The sequence below is a fragment of the Apteryx rowi genome, unplaced genomic scaffold (genome assembly GCF_003343035.1).
Source record: "Apteryx rowi isolate R43461 unplaced genomic scaffold, aptRow1 scaffold_135, whole genome shotgun sequence".
Lineage (NCBI taxonomy): Eukaryota > Metazoa > Chordata > Aves > Apterygiformes > Apterygidae > Apteryx > Apteryx rowi.
In genome coordinates, this window is record NW_020447586.1 from 1,770,771 (window position 1) to 1,794,059 (window position 23,289).

The 23,289-nt window shown below is 38.8% G+C and overlaps 3 protein-coding genes across 4 annotated transcripts in view; 1 reads left to right on the forward strand and 2 right to left on the reverse strand.

Annotated features, from left to right (window-relative positions):
• Positions 1 to 1,145: 1,145 nt before the first annotated feature.
• On the reverse strand, positions 1,146 to 8,546 carry TEX43 (testis expressed 43). Its single transcript, XM_026056955.1, has 3 exons — positions 7,535 to 8,546; positions 6,555 to 6,663; positions 1,146 to 2,935 (listed from the first exon to the last, which is right to left on the reverse strand). The coding sequence occupies exons 1-3, from the start codon at positions 7,957 to 7,959 to the stop codon at positions 2,729 to 2,731; spliced, it is 741 nt and encodes a 246-aa protein (XP_025912740.1). The 5' UTR covers positions 7,960 to 8,546; the 3' UTR covers positions 1,146 to 2,728.
• A 97-nt stretch (positions 8,547 to 8,643) lies between these two features.
• On the reverse strand, positions 8,644 to 18,653 carry PHAX (phosphorylated adaptor for RNA export). 2 transcript variants are annotated; one of them, XM_026056953.1, is made up of 5 exons: positions 18,494 to 18,652; positions 15,529 to 16,148; positions 13,817 to 13,937; positions 11,785 to 11,868; positions 8,644 to 10,055 (listed from the first exon to the last, which is right to left on the reverse strand). In XM_026056953.1, the coding sequence occupies exons 1-5, from the start codon at positions 18,596 to 18,598 to the stop codon at positions 9,786 to 9,788; spliced, it is 1,200 nt and encodes a 399-aa protein (XP_025912738.1). In that variant the 5' UTR covers positions 18,599 to 18,652; the 3' UTR covers positions 8,644 to 9,785. The 2 variants fall into 2 exon arrangements, with proteins under 2 accessions (XP_025912738.1, XP_025912739.1); XM_026056954.1 differs by having other exon boundaries at positions 9,976 to 10,074; positions 18,494 to 18,653.
• Positions 18,654 to 21,735: 3,082 nt separating this feature from the next.
• Positions 21,736 to 23,289, forward strand: part of ALDH7A1 (aldehyde dehydrogenase 7 family member A1) — a 20,522-nt gene continuing 18,968 nt past the window's right edge. The window contains exon 1 of the mRNA XM_026056956.1: positions 21,736 to 21,777. Coding sequence (XP_025912741.1) covers positions 21,736 to 21,777 — 42 coding nt within the window. The remainder of the gene's footprint in view (positions 21,778 to 23,289) is intronic.

A 23,289-nucleotide genomic window follows, 5' to 3' on the forward strand; every position in this document is an offset into this window, starting at 1 on the left:
AGGGGGTCACTCGGCAGAGGAAACCACAGTGGGCYGGTGGCTCCCTACTACCTGTGAAATCATTTCTCTGCAGAGGATTCACAGGCCTGTGAGCTGGTGGAAAAAGTAAACAAAGCTGGAACAGGGAGGGAGGAAGGAAGGGCGGGAGGGAAATGGTCTGCAGAGAGCAGGCAAACTGGCACACTGCCTACCTAATATGGGCTTTTATATCTATCTGCAGGAAACTCACTGGGGTGTTAACACCGCCAGAGAGAGCTGTTGAGCACAGAAAATACTTGAGAGTTGAGGCAGGCTGCCAGGGTGTAAAGAGCAATGCATGAAAAATCACTCTGCTCAGTTACCTGGCTATGAAGAGTAGGGAATCCTAAAGCCCCATCTTTTCTTGCTTGCCTGGCATCTGCTTGTTTTCATTCATTCCTTTGAGCGCGAAGACAACTACAGCTTTACAGCTGTAGCGCCCAGGTATTCATCTGCTCTATACTCTTTTGGCTAAATTGAGAGAATACAAGCCTGCAACTGCATCATAAACCTCGGGAAGCCAGGACCATGTTCAATTTGTAACCCACAGAGAAAAGATTGAGATGTTAAATTAAGCAGAGTATTGCACACTGTTGAACACAGGCCTGTCGTGGGAAATTTCATAAAAATACTCAGTAAAGCTCTCTTTCTCTCAGGAATAAGTGTTTTGCCAATAACAGTAGTTATAATTAAACCTTAAAAACAAAAAAAAGGTGGGACTGCTTACTCCTCTTCCATCTGTACATATTCCGATTTCTCTACAAGTAAGCATATGAACTGAAACTGCAACAATAGAGCGCCATACAATCAATAACGCATTGCAAAACGACAACTTGATCACACAAAAGGTTCAATTTTACCTCTGAAGGTTTTGTTAAAAATAATGAATGGCTTTACTGAAGCATCAGAGAGCTTGTGAGAGGTACTGCAGATGTTCTCACACAGAAACTAATCTTGAATGCCTTTCATTGGAGAAAATCTGGATAATGTAAGAAATTAAGCAGTTAGCAGAAAATAAGCTCAGAGGAATAGCATGACAGTCCAAATCAAATAAAAACAGGACAAGATATATAACTGACATGTTTGCAGAGCGGGGAAAACAAATTACCTAGCAGTAACAGCAGTGATACATTAGCTCATTTTTATTGCCTTTGTATAAAGAAAAAATTGTATCAACCATAGATTTTTATCCACCATGACAGGAGTTCTGCAGGGAAAAACTACAAGATGCAAAATATATACTACACATTTTTCTAAAGAAATATAAATGCAACTATTTTAGATTTTGAGACCATTTAAGGAAAAAATGCTGCTTGAGGTGTTAGTATTTCTAGGCACACAACACTAAACAAATAGCAATTATGAAGAGAATGTCTTCAGAGCCCTTCTGCTCATTTGTTTCCATGGCAATTTTGTATTTCTATTAATAAGTACTTACAGCTTTGAAGCCAGCTTCTGTCTGTTTAATTTAACAGAGAAAATCTGCTACAAACCAGAATACAAAGATAGAATAACTTGGAATAAAATAACTTTTGAGGAGAATACTAAACTAAAGCTTTTAGTATATTATATTTTAAAACATTATGATAATAAAGTATCTAGATAAACATACTACAATAGACAAACTTAATTGTCTCGCAGAAGGTAGGTGTGAAAGAAATAAAACCTGGTATCCAGAAAGTGTTTTTTGATTTTTTTTTCAAATATCCCAGAATACTTATAAAAAACTCAATACCTTACAAACATTAAAGATTTTTTCCTTTCTTTAGACGTGCAACTTTCCACCCTCCAGTTTGGAACTGAGGCATTTCCACAAGTGAGGAATTGTGGAGAGAATTGCAATGCAAAATTGATTTACATCCCTTAAATTTACCAGTTTTGGACTGAATAGTTCTACAGTGAAGGTATTTGCATGGCACCTGCAACTAGCTGCTGTTATTTGTGGAGTTTATATTATTTTACGCCCAGATTACTTCAGCTGATTCTTCATTTCTTCATATTTTTCCTGGTAGCCCTTGAGAATCTTCCCACATTTGTCTCCTTTCCTTTTACAGGATGTCAGTGACTGCAGACCAGAAATTCTTCCTTCCGCCAACAGTGAAAATCTTACTTCGCTACAGTACACTTGGGAACAATTTAGTCCCACTACAGAGGTGTTAGAGACAAACACAACAGCTAAAGCAGTATGGGTTGGACAGTTTCCAGAAACTGGTGCTGCAGAATTGTACATTTGCTACCTATCTTTCAAAAATGTGTTATTTATGTTTGAGTTAGAGAAATGGAAGTACTGCTTAAACAAGAAAATGAGGTAAGGTAGCTCAGAAAAACATCTCCAGAAGGACAAGGAGGGGGAAAAAAAAAAGAGGACTTTAAAAGGAGACAGGAGACAATAAGGGATTGCGCTGCCACCAATTTCTTGGAAACCGGTAGAGAGCTGAGAAGGATCCCAAACTTTACACCTACTTCACAAACATACCTATCTACATGTACTTTCTGCTTTCCAACCACAACCTTGAGTTCAAAATATTTTAGGTTCTCATATCCTTTATCAATAGCAGCTGGTCAAATTTTAAGGCAAATTTTTGACTACTCTCTAAAAAGAAAAAAACAAGAGAGTCCACAGAGCGGTTTGATTCAGTCTTGTATGCAATTTAAACCTTACAGTGTCTACAGTTCAAACCTGACTATAAGCGTAAGAGGAAAAAGCAGGTCAGAGTTTTCTCCTGCATGCAAGAGCAATCACAGATGACTGGTATCTGGATAAATGAGAATGTATGGGGATATCAGCAACTAACATCTCCTGAGGCATTTTTTCTTGGAGGCTTTTTCTTTCTTCTCCATGGCAAAGTCTTTCCCGGTGCTCCAAAAACAGACTGTCTTCTGGAGCTCCAGCATATATTCCAGCAAGTTCTGCATTCTGAATAAAGAGATTCCAGTAGTTAAAGGCTGTCAATGGAAAACTCATCTAGTGGTAATGAAACAATAAGGATAAAATAATAACTGTAAAAACTTGTGCTATTGCTTGAAAAAAATCATAGAACAAATGCAAATTTAAGAGGCAAATTACAAAAAAAGACCAACTTCTGGAAAGAAAACTTTGACAATACCTTTCAAAGGATCCTCCATTAACACATATGCAAGCAAAGGTATATTCAGCACTTAATGTAAAGAGTATACACCCTGCAATTGCACACACAATCTGTTAGTTCCTTTAGAGAAATGGGAATTCAGCATCAGCTGACCTGTACACCTTTTGAAGTATGCAAACCTAACATGTTCATAAATATGTATGTAGTCAGACAATCTGAGTCTATTTAAATTAAACAAACAAATTTTACTTCTGTGCTTTGCATATCTAGGTTAATTGTAGTAGTTATTATGTCTCCATGTACTACACAATGCTGGGACCGCTTTACTGGTGGGAGTAGCAACTGAAATCACATACTTATAAAAATACTGACAGAATTTTGGCCTCAGGTAAAGAAAATGAATCAAAATATGGATTTGCATAGTGTATATTTCTTTGCAAAGAATCCTCTACTGAATGAGAACAAACATAAGTATGTTTTAAACAAGAACGCTGATATATCCAAATACAAATAAGCATTCTAAAGTTTTCAAGGTAAGAAACATTTTTTTCCTTTTTATTTAAGGATAGAAAACTGTTGTTGCTTTGCCTTAATTTTGCACCTTAAAAAAAAAATCTCTAGGCTGAAATCAAAAATGACCAACTCTGACGTCAAAAGAAGTGTCTTGAATAACTACTTGTTTAGTGTCCCCTTATATGACTTCAGATATGTTTTTCTCATTTTCATTGGTCATCAGTATTTAGGTCTAGATGTTTTTTTTTCTGGAAGTATTTTTGGCTAGGACATACTAAACCTATCATAGCTGAGTCTTCCCTCTTCCTTCCACATCTTTGAAAAAGTGTCATCTGCCAGCACTGCAGATAAGGAGGTGAGAAAGCTTTAAATATGTCCTTTCTGCAAACTGGGAAACATTGTTCTGCAAGTATTTCCCAAGGCTGGCAGGGCATGGATGAGACAGAACGCAGTAAATCCAAATTATCAAGAGGCCATAGTTCCTACAATGGTTCCCACTGTGTGCAACATGCTCGCCAGCTGCCTACTGAATCAAAGAGGTAGCCCTAGAAAATTGCAAGCACTGCCTCTCTCCGCCAGCTTGCTGAATTCCTTAACTGAACTATGATGTAAAAGTTCCAAGACTGGATATTTTCAGAATCACTGAAGGACCAGAGTAGTTCAGATACAGATCTGTATCTTTGAACTGTTGCTGACAAATAAGAATTAGGAGTAAGAGAAGGGTACCTAATAAGACCTTATTTGCTGGAGCCACGAATACAATTCTCCTTGCATCAAGAGATCTTGAGCTTTAAAGGAGTGCCTCTGGCAAACTTTTCCAGACATGGAAAGAGTGAAAGAAAAAGCAAATTTTTTTCCATGTCAGAGCAAGAGCTGCATGAAGGACATCAGAAGTTAAGGGGATAAGTAATGAGGGCTGTCACAGCCAAGTATTATGATAGATTGAAACAAACTATCTTCTGAAGAAGGTGTTATTTTCTCAGTTGCCCAGTCGACCCCTCCATGCCTCTTTTTTTAATGACAAAGTACAAGGAATTCAATTCCTCCATAACAGCAAGTGGCATAATTAACAGTCTTCTTTTCCTTTACCTTCTCCATCATCTTTATATCTTACCATTGCTGTTTTTCCCTTCCTCTCCCTCTTTAGATCTTCCTGACGCTATCCAGTCCTCAACAAATCTATCTGTATATGAGCATCTCTGCATATGTGACCAACTATCTGTCTCTCTTTTGGGAAGTTGGACATTTCTGTATCTAGCTGTTTCTCATAACAAATGAGTCACAGTCCAATAAGGCCTAGAGGAATTTACTGAAACGGGGCATGAAGTTAACAATTTCAGCTTTCACTCCTCTGCCAGAGATTACTGCTTTCACAACTGTTCAGTAAATTCTGCTAGGAGTGTTTTTGTACAACAAAAGTAATCTCAGAGTGTGCGTGTGTACACATATATTATATATATGTAAACATAATCCTCTAAAAACTTGAATTATTACTGTTTTATTTTCAATTAAATTGGGGGGGAAGGAGCTGGCAATTTTTGCAGATGTCCTTCTGTCCTGAAAAACCTGCAATCTGAATCAGGGAAAAGAAAGCATGAAAGATTATTATCACTTTTTCCTCAGAGGTTTCAAGGGTCCTCCAGCTCCATAAATAATAATTCATTGATTGTTAATTTGCTAAACATTACCACTATACATACTATTCAAAATGTCTGAAATAGTTTTTTTTTTTTGCTGTTTTTTTCATGCCTCAGCAACTCTGATTTCTCAAATGAGTATTTTCCTGTTGTTATTTTTTTGGCCAATGTCACAGAAACCTTTTAATTTAACAAAACTCAAAGTAGTTCTGCTAATTTTGGCTTCTATCCTGTCCACTTTCCTTGATCTAAGTATCAGACTTGATATTGTATTGATTCCCACATTCCTGGAGTGCCTTGATAGATATTCCCAAATCTTTTTTCTCTATTATTTTTCTACCTCTAATTGTGGGCTACAAAGAATCTTCTAACAGCTTAATTTTGGCCCTCTTTTACCACTCAGGCTACTTCCTTGTCATTAAGAAACCAGAAGTATTAATAAGTGCACTCTCTCTAGCCTATCACAGAAGTTAGTTTACCCTGATCTTGCAGCTGCTTGGCTTTCTTGGTAAGAAATCAAGCAGAACATTTTGAACAGATATACACTAAAAAACATCTTCGTCTCCTCCACCTATTTTCCCATGTCAGATTTCACATTTACCTTGATGCTCTATAACTCTGGCACTACCATTTAAGACTCCTTTATCCATAACTGAGATAATTCACATCTTCACAATATTGTTTGAACACCTAATGCTTCTGCTCGGTTTTTATTTACCTCCTTTCACCTTTACTGCAAGATATTCCCTAAAACTTTCTGAATACTCAGTATTTCTAAAACATTGGACTATTTTTCTCAAAAGCAGAAAAAAAAGTTGCATCGTTTCCAACTGTTCCACTATCTCCCTTCTTTCCAGAACCCAGTTCAAATTGTACCCTACCCACTTGTTCTCTAAGCAACTAATTTGTTAACACTTTCCTGAATGGGTCAACAAAAAAACCCACAGAAAGATAGGATTAAGTAAACACTAATGTTTTGCAAAGTGACATAACAGAGAGAGGAAAGTAATTTAAGAGATGCTGGCAAGTGTTTTAGTTTGGATTTTTTTTTAATTATGCAGTCAAAATTAAGAGAAACAAAATATAAGATTTAGATGTGTTTTAGATGGTATAAACTTCAGGACAGAGTGTCCTGTCAATAGCATCAAGATGGTACAGAGAGAATAGCAGAACACTGCTGTCTGGCATAATTTCTGGAACTGAACTCCATATGAGTTGCTGCAGATACTCAACCCCTTGAAGGCTGAGATATCTATGAAGCAGCATACGGCAGGAAAACACTTTCTGGTCTCACTACCTTTAAAATGAACTTCCTGTTCTTCATATCTTGTTTCCAAGGCATCACATAAAGCTCTGGGATCATTTTGTGCTTGCTTGAGAATTTTGGCAAATGGCAGTTAACAAGCCTGGAGGACACAGAAACATTTTAATGAGATCATCTGATAAAGTTTGAGAGGAAAACTAGTTACAGTATGAGATTCAAATGTACGTGGAAGGGGAAGGAGAATCTTTAATATTTTAATTATATTTAAAGCAACAATCCTTTCATGATCCATTGCAAAACTGAATCATATAAATAAAATACCATTCAATTTCCCCATGATACCAAAAAGCATTGTTTCCTTATTTGAATTTAGGACATAAGGAAGAAAAACAAGATTGCACACAAACAAGCCTTGTGTTTCCAAATTAAAGCACACTTCTGTCATTTTCACTATCTGCTTCAGGCACAGTACAGCTGGCTTTGCGCACTCTTATAGCTTAAGAGACGGAAAGCAATATTTGTCATGGCAGTATAGAGTCTGCATTTGTAATAATTTTGATGCTTCAGTCATGTCTGCTCACCAGAGAAAATTCTTAGGAATAAAAGAATATTTTGTTTACATTTGGTCTGTAAAACATCAACTACTAAAATCCAACAGCCAGGAGTACTGGTTCCCAGCCAGAGCACAGCCCACACAATCCCGTTTGGTCAAAAGCCAGAGATGACTATCACTACAGGGTTGCTATCTCTGTCAGTACCAGCTTGGGAGAGACTTAGCAGGTCAAACCTACGTGGGAGTTGAAAGAGTAAAATCTCTATCCTTACTTCCTGCTTCTTATTCCTGGCTAGTTTGGGGAAGAAAACAAAGAGGGAAGAAAGGAAAGTTGTTGGATGAAGATGATGATCGCCAGTGTGTCCCTACCAACACCTTCCAGCACGTTTGGGCAGGTGCAGACAACAGAATCAGATCTATAGCAATACAGGAACACGGGAAGCCAAGTTTTCTTTCTTACCTTTGCGTATCTGCATCCGTCCCTTTGGAAGCCATGGGGGCTGCAGCACTAGGCTCCAGAGCTCCAGGCTCCAGCTTCAGGACTGCCCTGCACACAGCTTTGTGATGCAGGCGCCGCTGGGCTGACACATTCCAGTGCAGCAATGCACGGCCCAAAGACCAGGGCCAAAGCCTGTGCCAGGCTGCGCAGAAGGGAGCCTCAGCCCTGCAACTCCACCAGTAAACGCAAAGCTTGGCTGTAGCACTGCACAAAAATGGTTGCTGCTTAATGTAGTCTTTGATAATGAGAGAGAAAAAAAAAAAAACTTGTGGAAGGGGAATGAATTCTGCTCGTTCAATTTTGAAAATGCTTCCTTTTGAAAGGACTATGTTGAAAGCCAAAAAAAAAAAGGAGAGAAAATACTTAAGATGGTCACTCAGTATCATCCTCCTTTAGTTAGAGAAGGACTTTATACACTGTTCTAGCAACCTTTATCTGGGAAATCAACACTAAAATACCCAATAATTACAAAAACATAGTCCTCATTAGCAGCAAATTACATGACAATAAAAAAGGTAATTAAAACACCATGAAAATTTGCTGACAATGTCTAGAAAAATTCTAAGGGATTCCCAAGGAGTTCCCCAAACCAGTATCAAATGCTGCAGTCCCAAACTAACTGAAGGGTGCAAAAACTGTCTCCTTTTTACAGGAGAACCAGTTCAGTATGCTGATCGTCATAGCTTTGCAAAAAAAGATAATCAAATCAAAACCTTTTGCTACATCAGTGGCAGGAAACGCTACCAGCAAATGTAATGCTTCACAGCTGATGAACAACTTCTTAATAGAATAATTCAGACACATCAACAGAAAGATCAAAAGGTCAGATCAACAGAAAGGTCAAAATTCTCAAGTAAACTGAATTTAGTAAAGCACATAATGGAATATGCTCTAAGTTTAAGAACTCTTTCTCCAAATTTTTTAGTAAATACCAGCTGTTGAGTACAGTTCAATACTGTAACTATATTAAAAGTTTCTAGTGACACGCTTCTCTTCTGAAACTGAAGGACTCCCAGGTGCAAAATTTATGTGCAGAAGTTTGTTGTCAGGTTTGAAAGTGAATTCATTCATTAATATTTCAGAAATATTTTATATTGGAAAATAAAGCACATATAATTCACAGAAAACTTATTAGGGACAAAGTATTTTAGACATCATACATATTATCAATGTCTCACATATTCTTCTGTTATGGTCTCAAAACAATGTGCAACATAAAACAGTTAATCTTCAAAACTTACAAACTACACAACAGTCTTCCGCATCAAGTAAAAATTATTTCCCTCTTGCATACTGTTGTTTTCATAAGATTCAGCAAAGTTAAAAACTTTAGAATTTCTGTGAGTTTATACTACTTACTTCTACCGCATACATGAGAAAGAAGCATGGAAACAGGAATTGCAAGGTAAAGGATTTATACCTGCATATAGGGTCTTGAGCAAATGTACACTTGAGGGGAATGCAAATTAGTATGGTCTAACGTCTCAGAAAGAGTTCCATTATGATTGATTCAGAACAAAGATCTGTTCAAGTTGTGTGTGTTAATTATGGAAAAAGCTTAGACACAGCAGGTAGGAAGCTCAAACAACTTATAATATGAAGGAGTAAAACCTGCAGTAGTGGTTTACAACATATATTGCTCAATAGAGCTTACTTGCAGGGTTGTTATTCAAAGGTCATTCACTATTAAAATTTAGTTTGTTTCAGAAACCAATCTGCTTTTGCAGGTCTTAATATTACAAACACTGCTATTCTTGTCAACACACTGCCACACCAAGAACACAGGAGCTTTTATGTCAAGACTTAATATAGTTAAGTTTCTGCTCAACTGTAATTAGAAGCAATCCCCACTTGATTATTACTTTTTATGACTTTGTTAGCTTCAACAGATTAAATATGATGTATTTGGTTAGAATACAGACTTAATTCCTTAATTCCTAAATGTAACGTGGCTAAAAAGTTCCTAAGGAATAAACATGGTGAAGTAGAGCTGTTATCTAGAAAACCTTAACAACTTTTGAGGACACAGCAAACAAAATAGGACAAATAACATCCTTCACACTGTTAAACTTACTGAAGAATTATGTCATTTTCTTTAGCATCAAGTATTTCCCATATTTCTGCAACTTATGAAAACAWGAAGTCATGGAATTATAATAAAAGGTTGATTTAATATATTTTAGAGAGACTTTATCATCAAGTACACTGAGAGCTAAAAGATCTCCAAATCGTGAGCATTATCAATCTCAATAACATCTTCTGGTTCCATCTTTGCTTCATGATGTCCTTCCTGTAAATCATCCAAAGAAGCCAGAGCCTCGTTTGTGTCACTAGCAAAAGTCTCTCGAGATGCATCATCATATTCTTGCAGGTTAAGCCCTTTAATGGCTTTTTTCATCTTCTTTCCTAGAACTTGTATTCTCCTCTTCTTAGCAGCCTTTTTGTTTTCATACTCCCTTTGGTTTTCCAGATAGAAGATTTCCTTGAAGAAAGAAAAAAACCTGGCATATTCAGTTTAGTAGTGTTTGCTAAATAAAATGTAAATAAATGAAAAAAATCTCTAGATATTTAGCCACTTTTTTATTACAAGTACTGCCAATATTTAATATTATTTAATGTTTAACAATACTTAACTAAGATATATATTATTTAAAGCAGAAGTATGATTATGGACTGCATTTAAGAAAAATGTCCCATGAATTGTTCTACAGCTACATAATTTCTCAGTGATTGCAAACTATCATGTAATTAAGTTTTCATTTTCAAGAAATATATTTTTATTCCGAGTTGCAAAAGAATTTTCTTAGAGATAGGGTGTACAGAAAACAGGGCCAAAAGGTTCTATGACACCTTGTACAAACTTTCCTCCAGAACTGAAATTTGAGTCCAAGTCTCATAATCTTTACTCTCAAACATGTGAACCTCATTTTCTCTACTGTAAAATACAACTGTTACAAGTTTCCTCTACATTTTAAGGGACAGAAGATCATGCAGCAGAGTTAAGTGTTGCTACTTGATTTTTTTCTGGCTTAGTTTATTAAAAAACTGCATATGGAAAATATTAATGCCTTTTTTCCCCCCACCAAAAGCTGCAAAGTCAAACATTAAGGACATATAAATCTGGGAGAGAGTTGTGCACATGACAACCTCTACAATGACAGGAGTGTATGTACTTCTTCCATAGGACTCCTGTTTCATTCTGTACACCAAATGATGTAAACAGTGAAAACTGTTGCCTCATTAAAAACACTTTCCCAAATCAGCAAGAGAAGAATGAGGCACTCAAATACAAGGGCAAGGGGGAAAAGTGGAAGAGTAGTTTTGTTTTTGTTTTTGTTTTTTAAGATGGGGCAAAGACTGATCAAACTCAGAACTTTGTGCAACCTCTGTAAGCCAAGAAAGTTCTTTTAAATATACTACAGGCACTCATCATTTATGTCGATTCCTCTCTCAAATGCAAAATGAGATGCTGGGATGATCTACAGAGTGAGAAATACCCAAATACAAATGAAGTAAATGAGAGTCATTCTTTGAAGAAAGATCTATGAAGTGGCAAATACCATGAAAAAACAAAAGTTATCTCAATAGAATGAAGAAAATATCATCTCAGATTACTTCATACTCTAAAAAGAAAGGCTGTAATATTTATAAGCTCACCAGACTGAAGTGGTGAACATCACAGATTTGGCCAGTGAGCAAATAAGTATCGGTTCAGACCAGAATCTGGCTTAAGAGGAAGTACAGCCTAATGCTATAGCTGCTACAATGAATATAGGACAAAAATCTTGTTTTGGAAGGACACCATCCAGTCCATGTACAATGAGGCAAAGCTCCAGAGGAGAAAATACAATAGCAGATAGTTACTATAAGGCATATACAAATCAAGGAGAATATAAGATTTCCTTCAGACTCTACAGTTTCAGCATCCCTGGACAGTTGTGGTTTTTTGTTGGTTTTTTTTTTTGGGGGGGGAGCAGTCAGAGCAGCTGGCAATACATAAAAGCAATTCTCTTTGTGTAGTAGGAATGGCAATTTGCCAACTATATTTTTTGCTAATATTTTTTAATATGAAAAGTTGGTTTATTTGAAATATACTTACTTTGAAATAGAGTTAAACTTGCTAAAAGTTATAGAAAGGATTCAATCAGAACATTTCTAGTTAAACAAAAAAGACAATTTACTTTGGACAATCATTTATCTGACAATTTTACCTTGATTTGTTCTTCTTTGATGCTAGGTGTGTTCTTCAGCAAATTTAAATAAACTCCCCCTGGTGTTCTTCTTCTCGTACCATTCTTCATAAGGGAAAGTGTAAATTATTAATTAAAGCAAACTTAAAATGTAAATGTTGATATAGAAATATCATCTAAAACAATGCTTCGTATTGAGACAGAATCCAGAAATCTAAGCTCTGTTTTGTTAGATATTACATAGCAAGAAGCCTGGTCAGTTTGTGTTTCTGACTAATCTAGTCATAAAAAGGCCAAGAGTCAAGTCTTCTACATTTGGACAGGGAACATATGAGGTTTCAAAAAATTTGTTTTAGAACACTAAACCAGACTGCTGACCTAGTAGGTAATCACACCATAGGGCTTTTTTTTTTTTTTTTTTTTTTTTTTAAAGGGTGGGGTGGGTGGGATTGGTTGGTTGTTTTTTAAAAACTGTTCAACTACATACTAAATCTGATTTGGTAGCGAAGGAGCTAAAGGCTAACAGAATTCTAACTACTCTCACAGCTATCTGCAGTAATGTAAATTTTAAGGTAGATATTCAGACCATTCCTAACACAGAAGCCCAGTAAAATGCAAAAAACAGTTTCACAAATTTATGTAAAATTTAATTTTGTGATCTTACATCTAACAATTCTACAGCTTATCTGTATGTGTACAGGATTTTGCATTTCTGCTTGAGAGGTATTAAATACAGTATGTACTTTAAAGCCTTTCCCCATAGCATAGTAGTTCCACGCTTCAACAGTATTCAATGTAACATGAGTAGTATGATGCATCATAGTCAAGCATGAATGGACTCAACTTGAAAAGCTCTGTAAATTATGGGTGTTTATCATGCTATTATTCGATTACCCTTTGTGATACATAAATAGTATATAAAATTGAACTGTTACTTCAATGCCCTGATACTGTATTAAAGGAGATACTTTTGTGCTACACAACAAAATAAAATACATCTCAAAAGTTCTAAGAACAGGGAAGTTCAATTTTAAAGCACATTCTTGCAATACTAGACACCATATTCTTTTATCATCCTAGTAAATACCCAGCCAAGAGAAACAGCATACTTTATTCATCTTTCAAATAATGTACTCTGATTTCCACCCCCCCCCCCCATTACTGTACTCTGTACTGGCCAAATATTCTGTGCCACTAGGAGATGTATTCTTTCAGCTCTTTGGTACATACTTGCTGATAAATACTTTAATCCTTCAAGACTATTTTTGCTTTTAAGAGAAGTCATTAGCTGAAATTTTTTTTTGTGATGATAGAACTTAAAAAATGTACATACAAGTGCCTGAAAGTATTTACTGATTCTTGCGCTGAGGCTCATTATTTAATAAAAACAAAAACATATGCAGAATTTGATAACCTAACCAGTAAGTATAGCATTTTTACTATGACTTGTAACAGAAATCAGTACTCACTTTTGCTCTACAAATACACAAGACAAATTTTATAGCCAATAGTCCAATATTAAACCTTACGGGTTCCCTCTTGAATGTTACTTTTCAAATGTGACATTACAAGTACATAGTATTTGGACTTCTGATGGCATGCTGATTAACCTAGTAAATAGGTCAGTGGTGTCAATCACCCACCTGGCTTATTGAAGTAATGTGGCCAGATGCTACATCTGGATCCTAAAATTATAAGCCTTTATTCAAGCTTGAGACCTGTATTCTTAGTTTGTGAAAGAAAATCCCAAGGCAAGATAAAGTAATCAATGTAATGTTAGCATTGGAATTAACTATTGATTTTAGCCCAAAAACTTGGGCAATTTCCACATTCATTCATCTCACTGTTTACTCAAACCCTCCTGGAAGATTATATTAGCATTTACTGTTAAATGATTTTCATTGCTCAGACAAAAGAGTCCTGGAGGGGTGACAGTAAATTAATGCATGAAATCTGGGAAAACCTGTCAAATTTAAAAGTTATGCAACGTTATCACATAAGTATTCCGCAAATAGGGAAATCTCCTAAACCCACAATATCATATTTTTCTTACCACTATGAACAGTCCACCATTTTGTTCCACTTCAGCTGTTTCCATAAGCAGTTCAATAGCCTTCCTCTTTCCAATTATTTTCACTACTCTGGCAATTAAATCTTTCTTTGGTTCACAAAGCCTTTTGGGAGGGGGGAGAAAAAGTATATTTACAGTCAGTAGAATTTCTCAAGTAAAATTGACCATGGAACATTAATAATGAATAATTTATTCTTTGGGATAGAATGCATTTCAATATGCTTCAACTGGCTTCTTAAATCTATTTTCAAAATCCTGAGCTTCTGAGAGACAATAATATATATAGAATGCATTTTTATAATTTGTTTCAATAAAAATTGAGTGATTGTTTTCCCTCTATTGAAGTGTGAAAAATTAAACCAAATGAGAAACAGCAAAGACCTGTACAAACCTCTGAAAATACAGTATTACAGTCTGCTGTGCAAGATGAACTAACTACACAAAGGAGCTGTTGTGAGCATAAAGTGAGCAAGGAAGTTAGGTTACAGTAAATGCAAAATTGAGGCTATCTGCATTTAATTAAAAGGACAGCACCCTTTACAGTTAAATCAACAATTAATTGGAAGCATTAGTGAGTGTAACAGTTCTTCCGTATCTTGTGCAATTCAGACAAGCCTACATAATAATAAAAAAGAAACAAGTCCCTTGAGTAATCTATGATAACCTATCATATACAAACAGTTCCCCCGCTCCCCCCCCTCCCCCCCAAAAAAAGACCCACAGCATTACTGAGTTAAATTGCATTATTTTGTTAGCAATGATGTCCTGGGACAGAAACTTTCATCAGCCTGCATGAAGGGAGAGGCTTTTATGGCCTCAATTCACTGTGCACAAATCTGTACTTCCACTGGACAAAAAAGTGTAAGCCCACAAATCAAAACCACTTTTCCGGAGCAAGAGTTAATACTCTAAATTCTCATATTTTATTGACACAGCTTCTAGTGATGCATAGACTTAAGCATTATAGCTCAGTGGTTTCAAACTCTGGGGACTAACAGACCCCCCCCACCAACTACCAAAATTTCTTGAAAACCATGGAACCTAAGAGCTTCAAGTAACATTACCATGCTACAAAGTTGTGTCTAACCTTGGCACAGGCCACAGTTACAATAGCAGCAAATGGTCTCTTCAGACACCTATGTTTCATGTACGTAAAGAATCTTTGAATTTCAGGATTTGTGCTCTCCAAATCTCTACACAGCCCAAGTCATCTATAACCTCAAAGATCTGTGACATCCACTTTTTCATGGAGACCACAACAGAGGTCCATGGTTGTCCACCTTCAAATCCACATTCTTCATCATGGGGTAATACAGCTTTACCTAGAAAAGCCACTACTAAATCTATGTCATGAAAAACAGTATTTTCCTTGCCAGTGCTCTCAGGTAAGCAAACCATTCTGGCAGATCTTTTCCAAGAAAATTCAGTGTGTTTTAACTCTCCGCATGTAAAACAATTAGACTTCGTCAAACTCATTGTTTCAGAGCTAACCTAAAAGGTTTTCAGAGATGATAAACAGTATTACTGGAGGTTTCTACAGATACCAGCTGTGATGCTACATTTGTAACACAGGATTCTGGAAATATGTGCAAGGCATTCATGCCTTTCATAGTTTGGTATGACATATAACATTTAGTTGTAAGAAAGTTTTTTCCAATATCTAAGGAAGTGAAGAAATACTGTATTAAACTCACCGATAAGCAATTTCATCTGCCACTTTTTCCTCAGAATCTTCTTCTGTTATCTCATACCTTCCTTTATAATTCATTTCTTGTCTTTCACCTAATCTATCTTTTACAGGCCGCTTTCGTTTGAGAAAACCATGTCCATTTTCTTCCTCTATTGGCAATGTTTTCTTGTCATCATGCATGTATTCATCCAACTCTTTATCTAAAGTCTCTACCTCCTTTTGCTGAGCTTCTTTCATTAGCTTTTTAGCCAATAAATAATTGTAAGTCTCAGACTGCCTGCTTCTGTCAATACTACCATCCATTCCTAGAATCCCAAGTTCAGTAGCCACTGCATCTTGACTCTGCTCCTGAAGCACCACACCCCAGATATTGTTGACCTTCTTACCACCTGGAACAGTTTGCTTTTGCTGGCTCTGGGTGAACTGAAAAGGCTCAGATTTAGCAGGAGGAAGGTTGAAACATTTCTGCCGTTTTCGTTTCCACAGACAGCTGTCGTCATCAGATTCAGAAAAGCTCTCATCACTTGAGTCCACACTTTTGGTTGTCCGATAAGGGACACTTGGCGCACAGGATGAAATGATACTCTGGAAAGGTCTGACTGAATTATTGCCATCATGTGAGTTCTGAAAAAGTAAATGCCTATTAATCCAATTACTCCTGTAAAAAAGACCTATCAAGTCATGTTAAAAATTTGATTATTTAAACAGGAAAATTATTGATTCTGACTAATGTGACTAGGCAGTCCTCTATGAGCATCTTAAGGGCTGCAGATGACAAAAGCATCTTACGAAACTTCTGTATTTTGTATGCTCGCACATGAAAGACTGTAGCATGGCTGCTACAGAAAACATACATATCATGAGTAACTAATCTGACTTAACCAAAGTTACATTAAGAAAATAAAGTTAAGATTATTAAGAAATTGGAAAAGCTACTAAAATTCCCAAATAAAACAAGTGACAGACACAAACAGTAGTTTTAAGACTCAAAGAATAAAGCATCACAGCAACCTAGCAGAAAATTTTGTAACGTTTGAGAAGTGAATGTTCTCTCTGGAGTCTCACCTTTCAGAAAGGGGGTCTGGACTAATGATTTGTAACCACAATAGTGTTTACACTATTGCAGTGTATCAAGAAAAAACAAAACAAACAAAAAGACACCTTGGATGCTGTGCAGACATTGGGAAGCTAACAGCATATAGTGATTCTGATTCAATCAGGACAATGCATAGTCAGCTAGAGAAAATAATACCTCATAGGTGAAATATGTTGTTTGTGTGATTTTTCTGATTTTTTTAACCAACAAGTAGCTATAAGCTCACCATGGCCTGTTCTCAAGTAGGACACAAGAAAAAGGTTTTAAAATACTTTACAAACAAGTCTCATTGTTATAGAAGTATTCAGAAAAGGCTAATTCCCCATTTTTCTGACTGGCAGTCTAAAATACCAAAACAAAACCTGCTCAAAGCTGCATCATCTGTCAAAGCACCATGGTTAACATAACCCAGAATTCTTATTCTCAATGCACAAAACTTTGGGTCATGCTTCTGTACCATTCTACAGTAAGCATTTTTCTTGCTAATAATTCTAGTGTTCCCCCTAATGACTTCCTGTCATGAAGTTATATAATATTTCATGATCTTTAAAAATAGTCTTCTCTTCTTTCAATCTTGGGTTAAATAAAAACCTTTATTTAACCTTACTGTTCTTTCACCAACATTATGACACCATTTCCTTTTTTCCTACTAGAAGGCAACAGAGAACACAAGAAGTCTTTGGCCTATTTTAATCACATTATGAAATACAAATCTCTAAGTTAAAATGTATTCAATAACACAAAATAGTAGCACACTGTTCACAACTCCACAAATTAAAAAATATATATCTGTAATCTCTTTTTGTGCTACACATTTCAGAACTACATTACAAATAAATAGAAGTAACTAAAGAAAATAAAAATCCTTACATATACAGTGTAATACACTCATTTATCATATTTTGAAGTCTTTTCCTGTCCTTGTACTACCATAAATACCTCATATAACTTCATAACACAACTTAACAGGAAAACTGCAAGAAACACTGGAAAATAAACAGCATCTCTTCAGCAACTGATGCATACAGGAGTTTTAAATGCAAGGGAAAGCAGTATGGTATTGATAGTTTTCATATGTTTTTAAAGCTTTTTTAAGGCGTTTTTATTGCCTTTTCCTGAAATGACCAACCACAACACAGAACACACTCCTTTGCTCATCAAATCCAAAGCCTAATAAATCCAAAAGCTCCCCTCCCCCCAACACACAGTTTTCCCAAATGAACAGGCATCAGAAGGACAGGCTAGTTCCCAGATCCAAGGCACGAAGAAAGCGATTATTCTTTAGGAAAGATGTTTCTATCCCAGTTGTTTAGGCTCCAGCAGGGCCCCACCTCCCGCAGGACACGGGCATCTCCCCAGCTCCGCTGTCCCGGCAGAGAAAGCCTGCAAGCAGCTCATTCTCGAGCGAGCACCACCCAGCGTCTCCCAGCCCCTCGAAGGAAGGCATCACGGGCACATGGAAGGGCCGTGAGCCCGGCCTGCGGCCCACCTCGTGCGCTTGTGTGTACCGGTGGCGGGGCGGAAAAACGGGGAGGGAGGGAGGCTCCCCGTGCAGCGCCGAGCGGCGGCGCCGGGGGCGGCAGAGGCGGGCGGGGAAGGCCGGGCCGGCAGCGCAGCAAGCGGGGAAAAAGGGACGAAGCGTGCGAGGAGGAGGAAGATAGAGGCAGGGAAGGGGCTGGGCTCTCCCGGTTGCGCCTTCTGCGCCCCGCTGCTAGGGGCTGCGCAGCCGCCGCTCCCGGCCGCCCGCCGGTCATGGCGCTGCGGCGGCGAGGGGGACCAGGACCGCGGGAGCCGTTAGAGCCGCGGGAGCCGTTAGAGCCGCGGGAGCCACGGACCCGCTTCATGCCCGCCTCCGCAGCCTCGCCTCCCTCACCTGCTGCGGGTTCCCGGGAGAGCCGGCCCCAGCCATATCAGAGTCCGAGCCGGAGAGCTCCCCGTCCTCCACGTCGCCCTCCATCCGCCGCACCTCCAGCGCCATCTTTCCGCCGCGACGCTAGAGCTCGGCGACTCCCGGGCGGCGGGGGCGAGCCAGGAGGGCGTGGCCGCGACGCGGGCGCCCCGCGCACGCGGATCCCTCTCCACCAATAGCGAGAGCCGCCGGCAGCGGCAACCCCTCCCGGCAGCTATGGCGGAGAGCGCGTTGCATGTCGGGAGCGTCGACGGGAGTGGGAAAGAGGGGAGGTGCGCGCTGCGCCGCCATCTTGTTGTTCTGAGGGGGCTCCGTCCTCATGTCGCGGTGGTGTGCGACGCTGCGCCAGCGTTTCGTGCCGCTGTTGTAGCATGTTGTCTGAGCGCCGCCGCTACGGAAATGTCTGGGGTGGCACAAAAAGGCGGCTACAAAACAAAAATCCCTTGTTAATTTACACAAAAATTCTGCTAGGTCGCTTTACCACAGGCCTGCGTGGATCTGGCAGGGCTTTGCTCGGTGGTCAGGGGCTGCGCAGGGCCCTGCTGCTCTAGGCACCACAGCATGGAACGCCTTTTATCAACGCAAGAAGCAGCATCTTAAAAGCTATTGCATTAGCAAGGCAGTAAGATGGCCCATTCTGATCTCTACAGCAGATTCTTGAGGTATTGCTCTTTCTTTGACATATATTGTATATTTAGGTGGTGGGGTTTTTGTCCTGTGTCACTCAAAGTAGAAAACTCCTAGAAAGAGAAGTGTTTTTTGCATCCCTCCATAAAGCCCTACCCCAGAGCTCTTACTAAATGTTCATTGTCTCTGTTTTTCACCCAGAAATGGGATCATATTGGGCTGTTTCACATATCTTGTGAGTGACCTGATCTGAAACAACAGTTATGCTCGCTCCCTGCTACCCTGATAATTTGGCATTGTAGAAATGCTGGTCCTGTTAAAGGATTGACCTTTCAGGAAACTGTTAAATCATCTGTTTGTTCCATTTGCCTATGCAGTAGGAGCCAGAAAACCTGCAAGGGAAATCATGTTTATCAGGATTTGGGTTTGCTTTAACCACTGCATGAGTAACATTCAAATCCTTTTAGCAAAATCACCATGGTAGGTTAGCCCTGCAGTCTCAGATCTTGTATCAGAAAGGAAAACTGAGGGCAAAAGTTTATTCTCATAGAAGCTGTTAAAGTTAGTTGCTTCAGAATGTCAAATTGTTAGTCACTTTTATTGCAATAAGGATCTAAAAATGGGTTGACTTGTGGTTGCAATGCTACTATATAAATTTATGAGTTATTGTAGGCTCTGTCCTGAGCTAATCGCACCTGTATACCACAATACTTACGTGCAGAACTAGAGACAATTGTAAGCAGCAGATTCAACAATGACAAGTCCTCTGTAAAAGCATGCTGAAAACTGAAGGCACCCAAGAAAAGCATTTATACTAACAAGCTACTTAGTTAAACCCCAGCCAAATGCAGAGGTTTTTGTTTCTGGCAGAGTTCTGCCTGGGTGCCAGGTTCCATTTTCATTAATGTTCTACTTTGTTGAATATTGAAGGGACCAGTGTTCCAGGATGGGATGTACTACAGTAAGAAAGTGGTATGCAGACACATTTCTGAAAGGAAACTTTGGTGTACGAGAGAACATTCTCTTACTGACTTTCGTGAGCATCACTAGAATGGATCTTTTCCTGTCTGTTTGAAAGCTTTGGTAGAAGTGATAATTTGAGCAACACTTGTACCCGTTTGGCAGAGGAATGATCAGAGACCAGTTTTAAATTTCACAGGTTCTGAGCTGTGCTTTCATTAGTGGGCATAACAAGTCCAAATCAAGGATGATGCAAATTGTTAGACTAGCATGAATGTGCTGCCAAATGAGCTTAGCTAATTTCGACCACATATCTGCACATTAGAATCCTTCTCACTGAAATTCACTTTAATAAATACAGACCTAAAATAACAGGCTTAGTATGAACATGCAGACCAGACAGAAAAAATTCATACTGTAGTCAGATATGGAGCTTTATTTAATCTTCTGTGCCCCAAGTGGACACATTAAGGCTTAGGTACTTACATAGCTTCTCGAAGCACAGTCTTTCTGTATCCAAGCTCTCCTGCTATTGTTCCTGCTTTACAGGTATGGAACAGAAGCACAGGATGTATCTATACTGTATTTCAGGCATTGGCCTGAGTTCACACTTCTGTTTCATGCGTAGTTTTTGTAGGCATCCCGACATTTAGACATGGGCTTGGGCACACCAGGAAGAGAAAGTGCAGGCACAGGTTAAGCTTTTATGCAGGTCTAACCACATTTTTATCTACATCTGTATTACAGTGGATGATTCAAAAATGTATGACTTGCATGGCTAGTACTGCATAGCTGATTAGAGCCCAATGTGATGCAGACAAGTTGGCCTAGAGTCCTTCCTAGAAAAAATTTGGCACCATTTGTTACAGTGGCAGTCTGAACTGTTTGGATGCCCTGTAGCAAAATGGATGAACAGAGCCAAGTCAGGCGCAGTGCCAGGGTTTTGACTCTCTTTCTGGCATGACCAATAAGGTAGTCATGGCTGGAGAAACTAATTACATATGGTGATGGAGGAAATCTGTGAAGGAGCTAGGAATTGAAACCATGTTGTTCAATGCCTCAGCTAGTGTGCTAAGCATTTGTCAGTCCTACTTATTTGCTAGAATTCAATTTATAGGTTGAAGACATCTTGCAAATTTGTCATTGTGAGATACTCCTTTGAGCATACATATACATAATCTAGAAAAGATAAGAGTCTGCACAAGATTATGAAATGCGTTAGAAATGCAGCCTTTCAAAGTCCATCAGGCCAAATCAGCTATATTCTGTCTAGGTACCAAATTCAGAGCCTCAGTATTTAGCACTGAGAGAAAACCTGTCTTTCTAGTGACAAAACTATATGCAGTAGTATACCTCTCTAGTGTCTTTTTATTGTCCCTTTGAGAGGTGTCAGAACCAGACCTTCTGAGGGTGATCTCTCTGAAGTTTCAGTAGGGTCGCCTGAGTTCATCATCTCTGCAAGGCATCTTGCCACTTTCAAACGCAAAGACGTGGGCTTCTGTTCTTTCTGGGGTTTATTGTGCCAGTGAATGATAGGCAATGACAGTTATGGCCACAAAAACCTCTTAAGTGAATCAGGTGCTCTTTTAAAAGCATGTTCCTCTCTGAGGCACCTAGGGATGGAGCTGCTGAAGTTCCCACTTCACCGGTTGCTGCATACGGTACGGCCAACTGGAGCCTGTTTGATCTTAGATACTAAATTAACCTTTTAAGAGTAAGGTTTGTATTAGGAGTAAGAGTTAACAGGAGATAAAACAACTCGTGAGCTGCCTTATATCTCTGGGTCACTAGATCAAAACAAGTTCACTGTGGGTCAGGTGTGATTGAAACTTGTTATCTGACACGTTTTTGGTGGCCTGTGTGAAAGAAATGGATGGTGTCATTCCAGTTTCAGCTGGAACCCTCTTGTTAGTCTCTGCAGACCGGACAATGAAAAAATACTTAAGAAGACTGATCTACTGTATCATCCTAAGGACAGTTTCCTGAGGTCAAGGTTTTAAAGGCACAATGTTAAAGGAGAGGAAGGAAGCTTGTGCTGCTATTCCCTTGACTATGCTTGTTCTGTGGATAGATGTAAGGTTTCATCATCTTGCTGAAGAAAATGTATTACTTTTCAGACATACTAATTTCTCATTCAAGTTGCCTTTGCTTAAAATTCTTTTTATATTCCCCTTGTAGTTAAATGAATTGCTGCCTTTTTTGATACACGTTTTATAGTATCCAAACCCAGTTTGCGTGTACAAGTGAGAATTTAATCTTGCATGTGATGACACTAATGACATGTTCAGCTGTTGAACTGAGTACACAGTAATTTTCTTTTCCTGCTTTTATAGACCAGAATGTATATTTTCATATGACAATAGTAATAATGCTTCATTCTGATGCAGCAGTTTCCTTGAAGTGGTTTACAAAGCAGGTCAGTATCTGCAGAGTATGTAGAGCTACGGTATAGTGAGCTTAAATCATTTTCCCAAGGCTGTGAAACACGTTGGTGTGAGATCCAAAAACAGAATCTAGGTTTCCTGAGTACCCGTATAATGATCTCCCCACAGAAAATGAATTTCTCCCATGACTAGTCTGTCAGGCAAAGTCTTAATGTAGTACCGTAGCAACAGACTTTCAGATTAAAATCCTCTCCCTGCAAACCTTGCCAGACTGCTTTATAGCTCTAATTTGATTATATCATCCAAAGATGCTTTTCATTTGACAAAATTACTTGAACAACCTTTTCTTAAAGGGCGAATCAATTATAGTTAATACTATTACCAGTAAGCAAAACTGTGTAGTTGTGGAAATCAAAAGATAAATTATGGCAGTTAGTTGTGCCCAGGGCCCTCGTCGCCGCCCGTACCAGGGGAGGGCAGCACAGCCCCGCCAAGGTCATGGCGGGAGCCCCTGACATTGCCATCTCCTGAGTCGTCAGGCACAGCCTCGCCTACCACCCCCGTGGGGACAAAGCCGTTCACGGCTCAACTATTAAAAATGTTTGAGCAGCTGTCAGDAAAACTGGAAAAGCTGGAACTGAGGGACGGGAAAGCTGTTCGCGCACTTTGGAACACCGTACTAGAGACTTTAACGGCAGTGTGCCGGTCTGTCGGGGAGGCACTGCAAAGGGCGCGGGAGAACTCCGAGGGGGGGGCATCGTCAGCGCCGTCACCCGCTGCGTCCCAGAA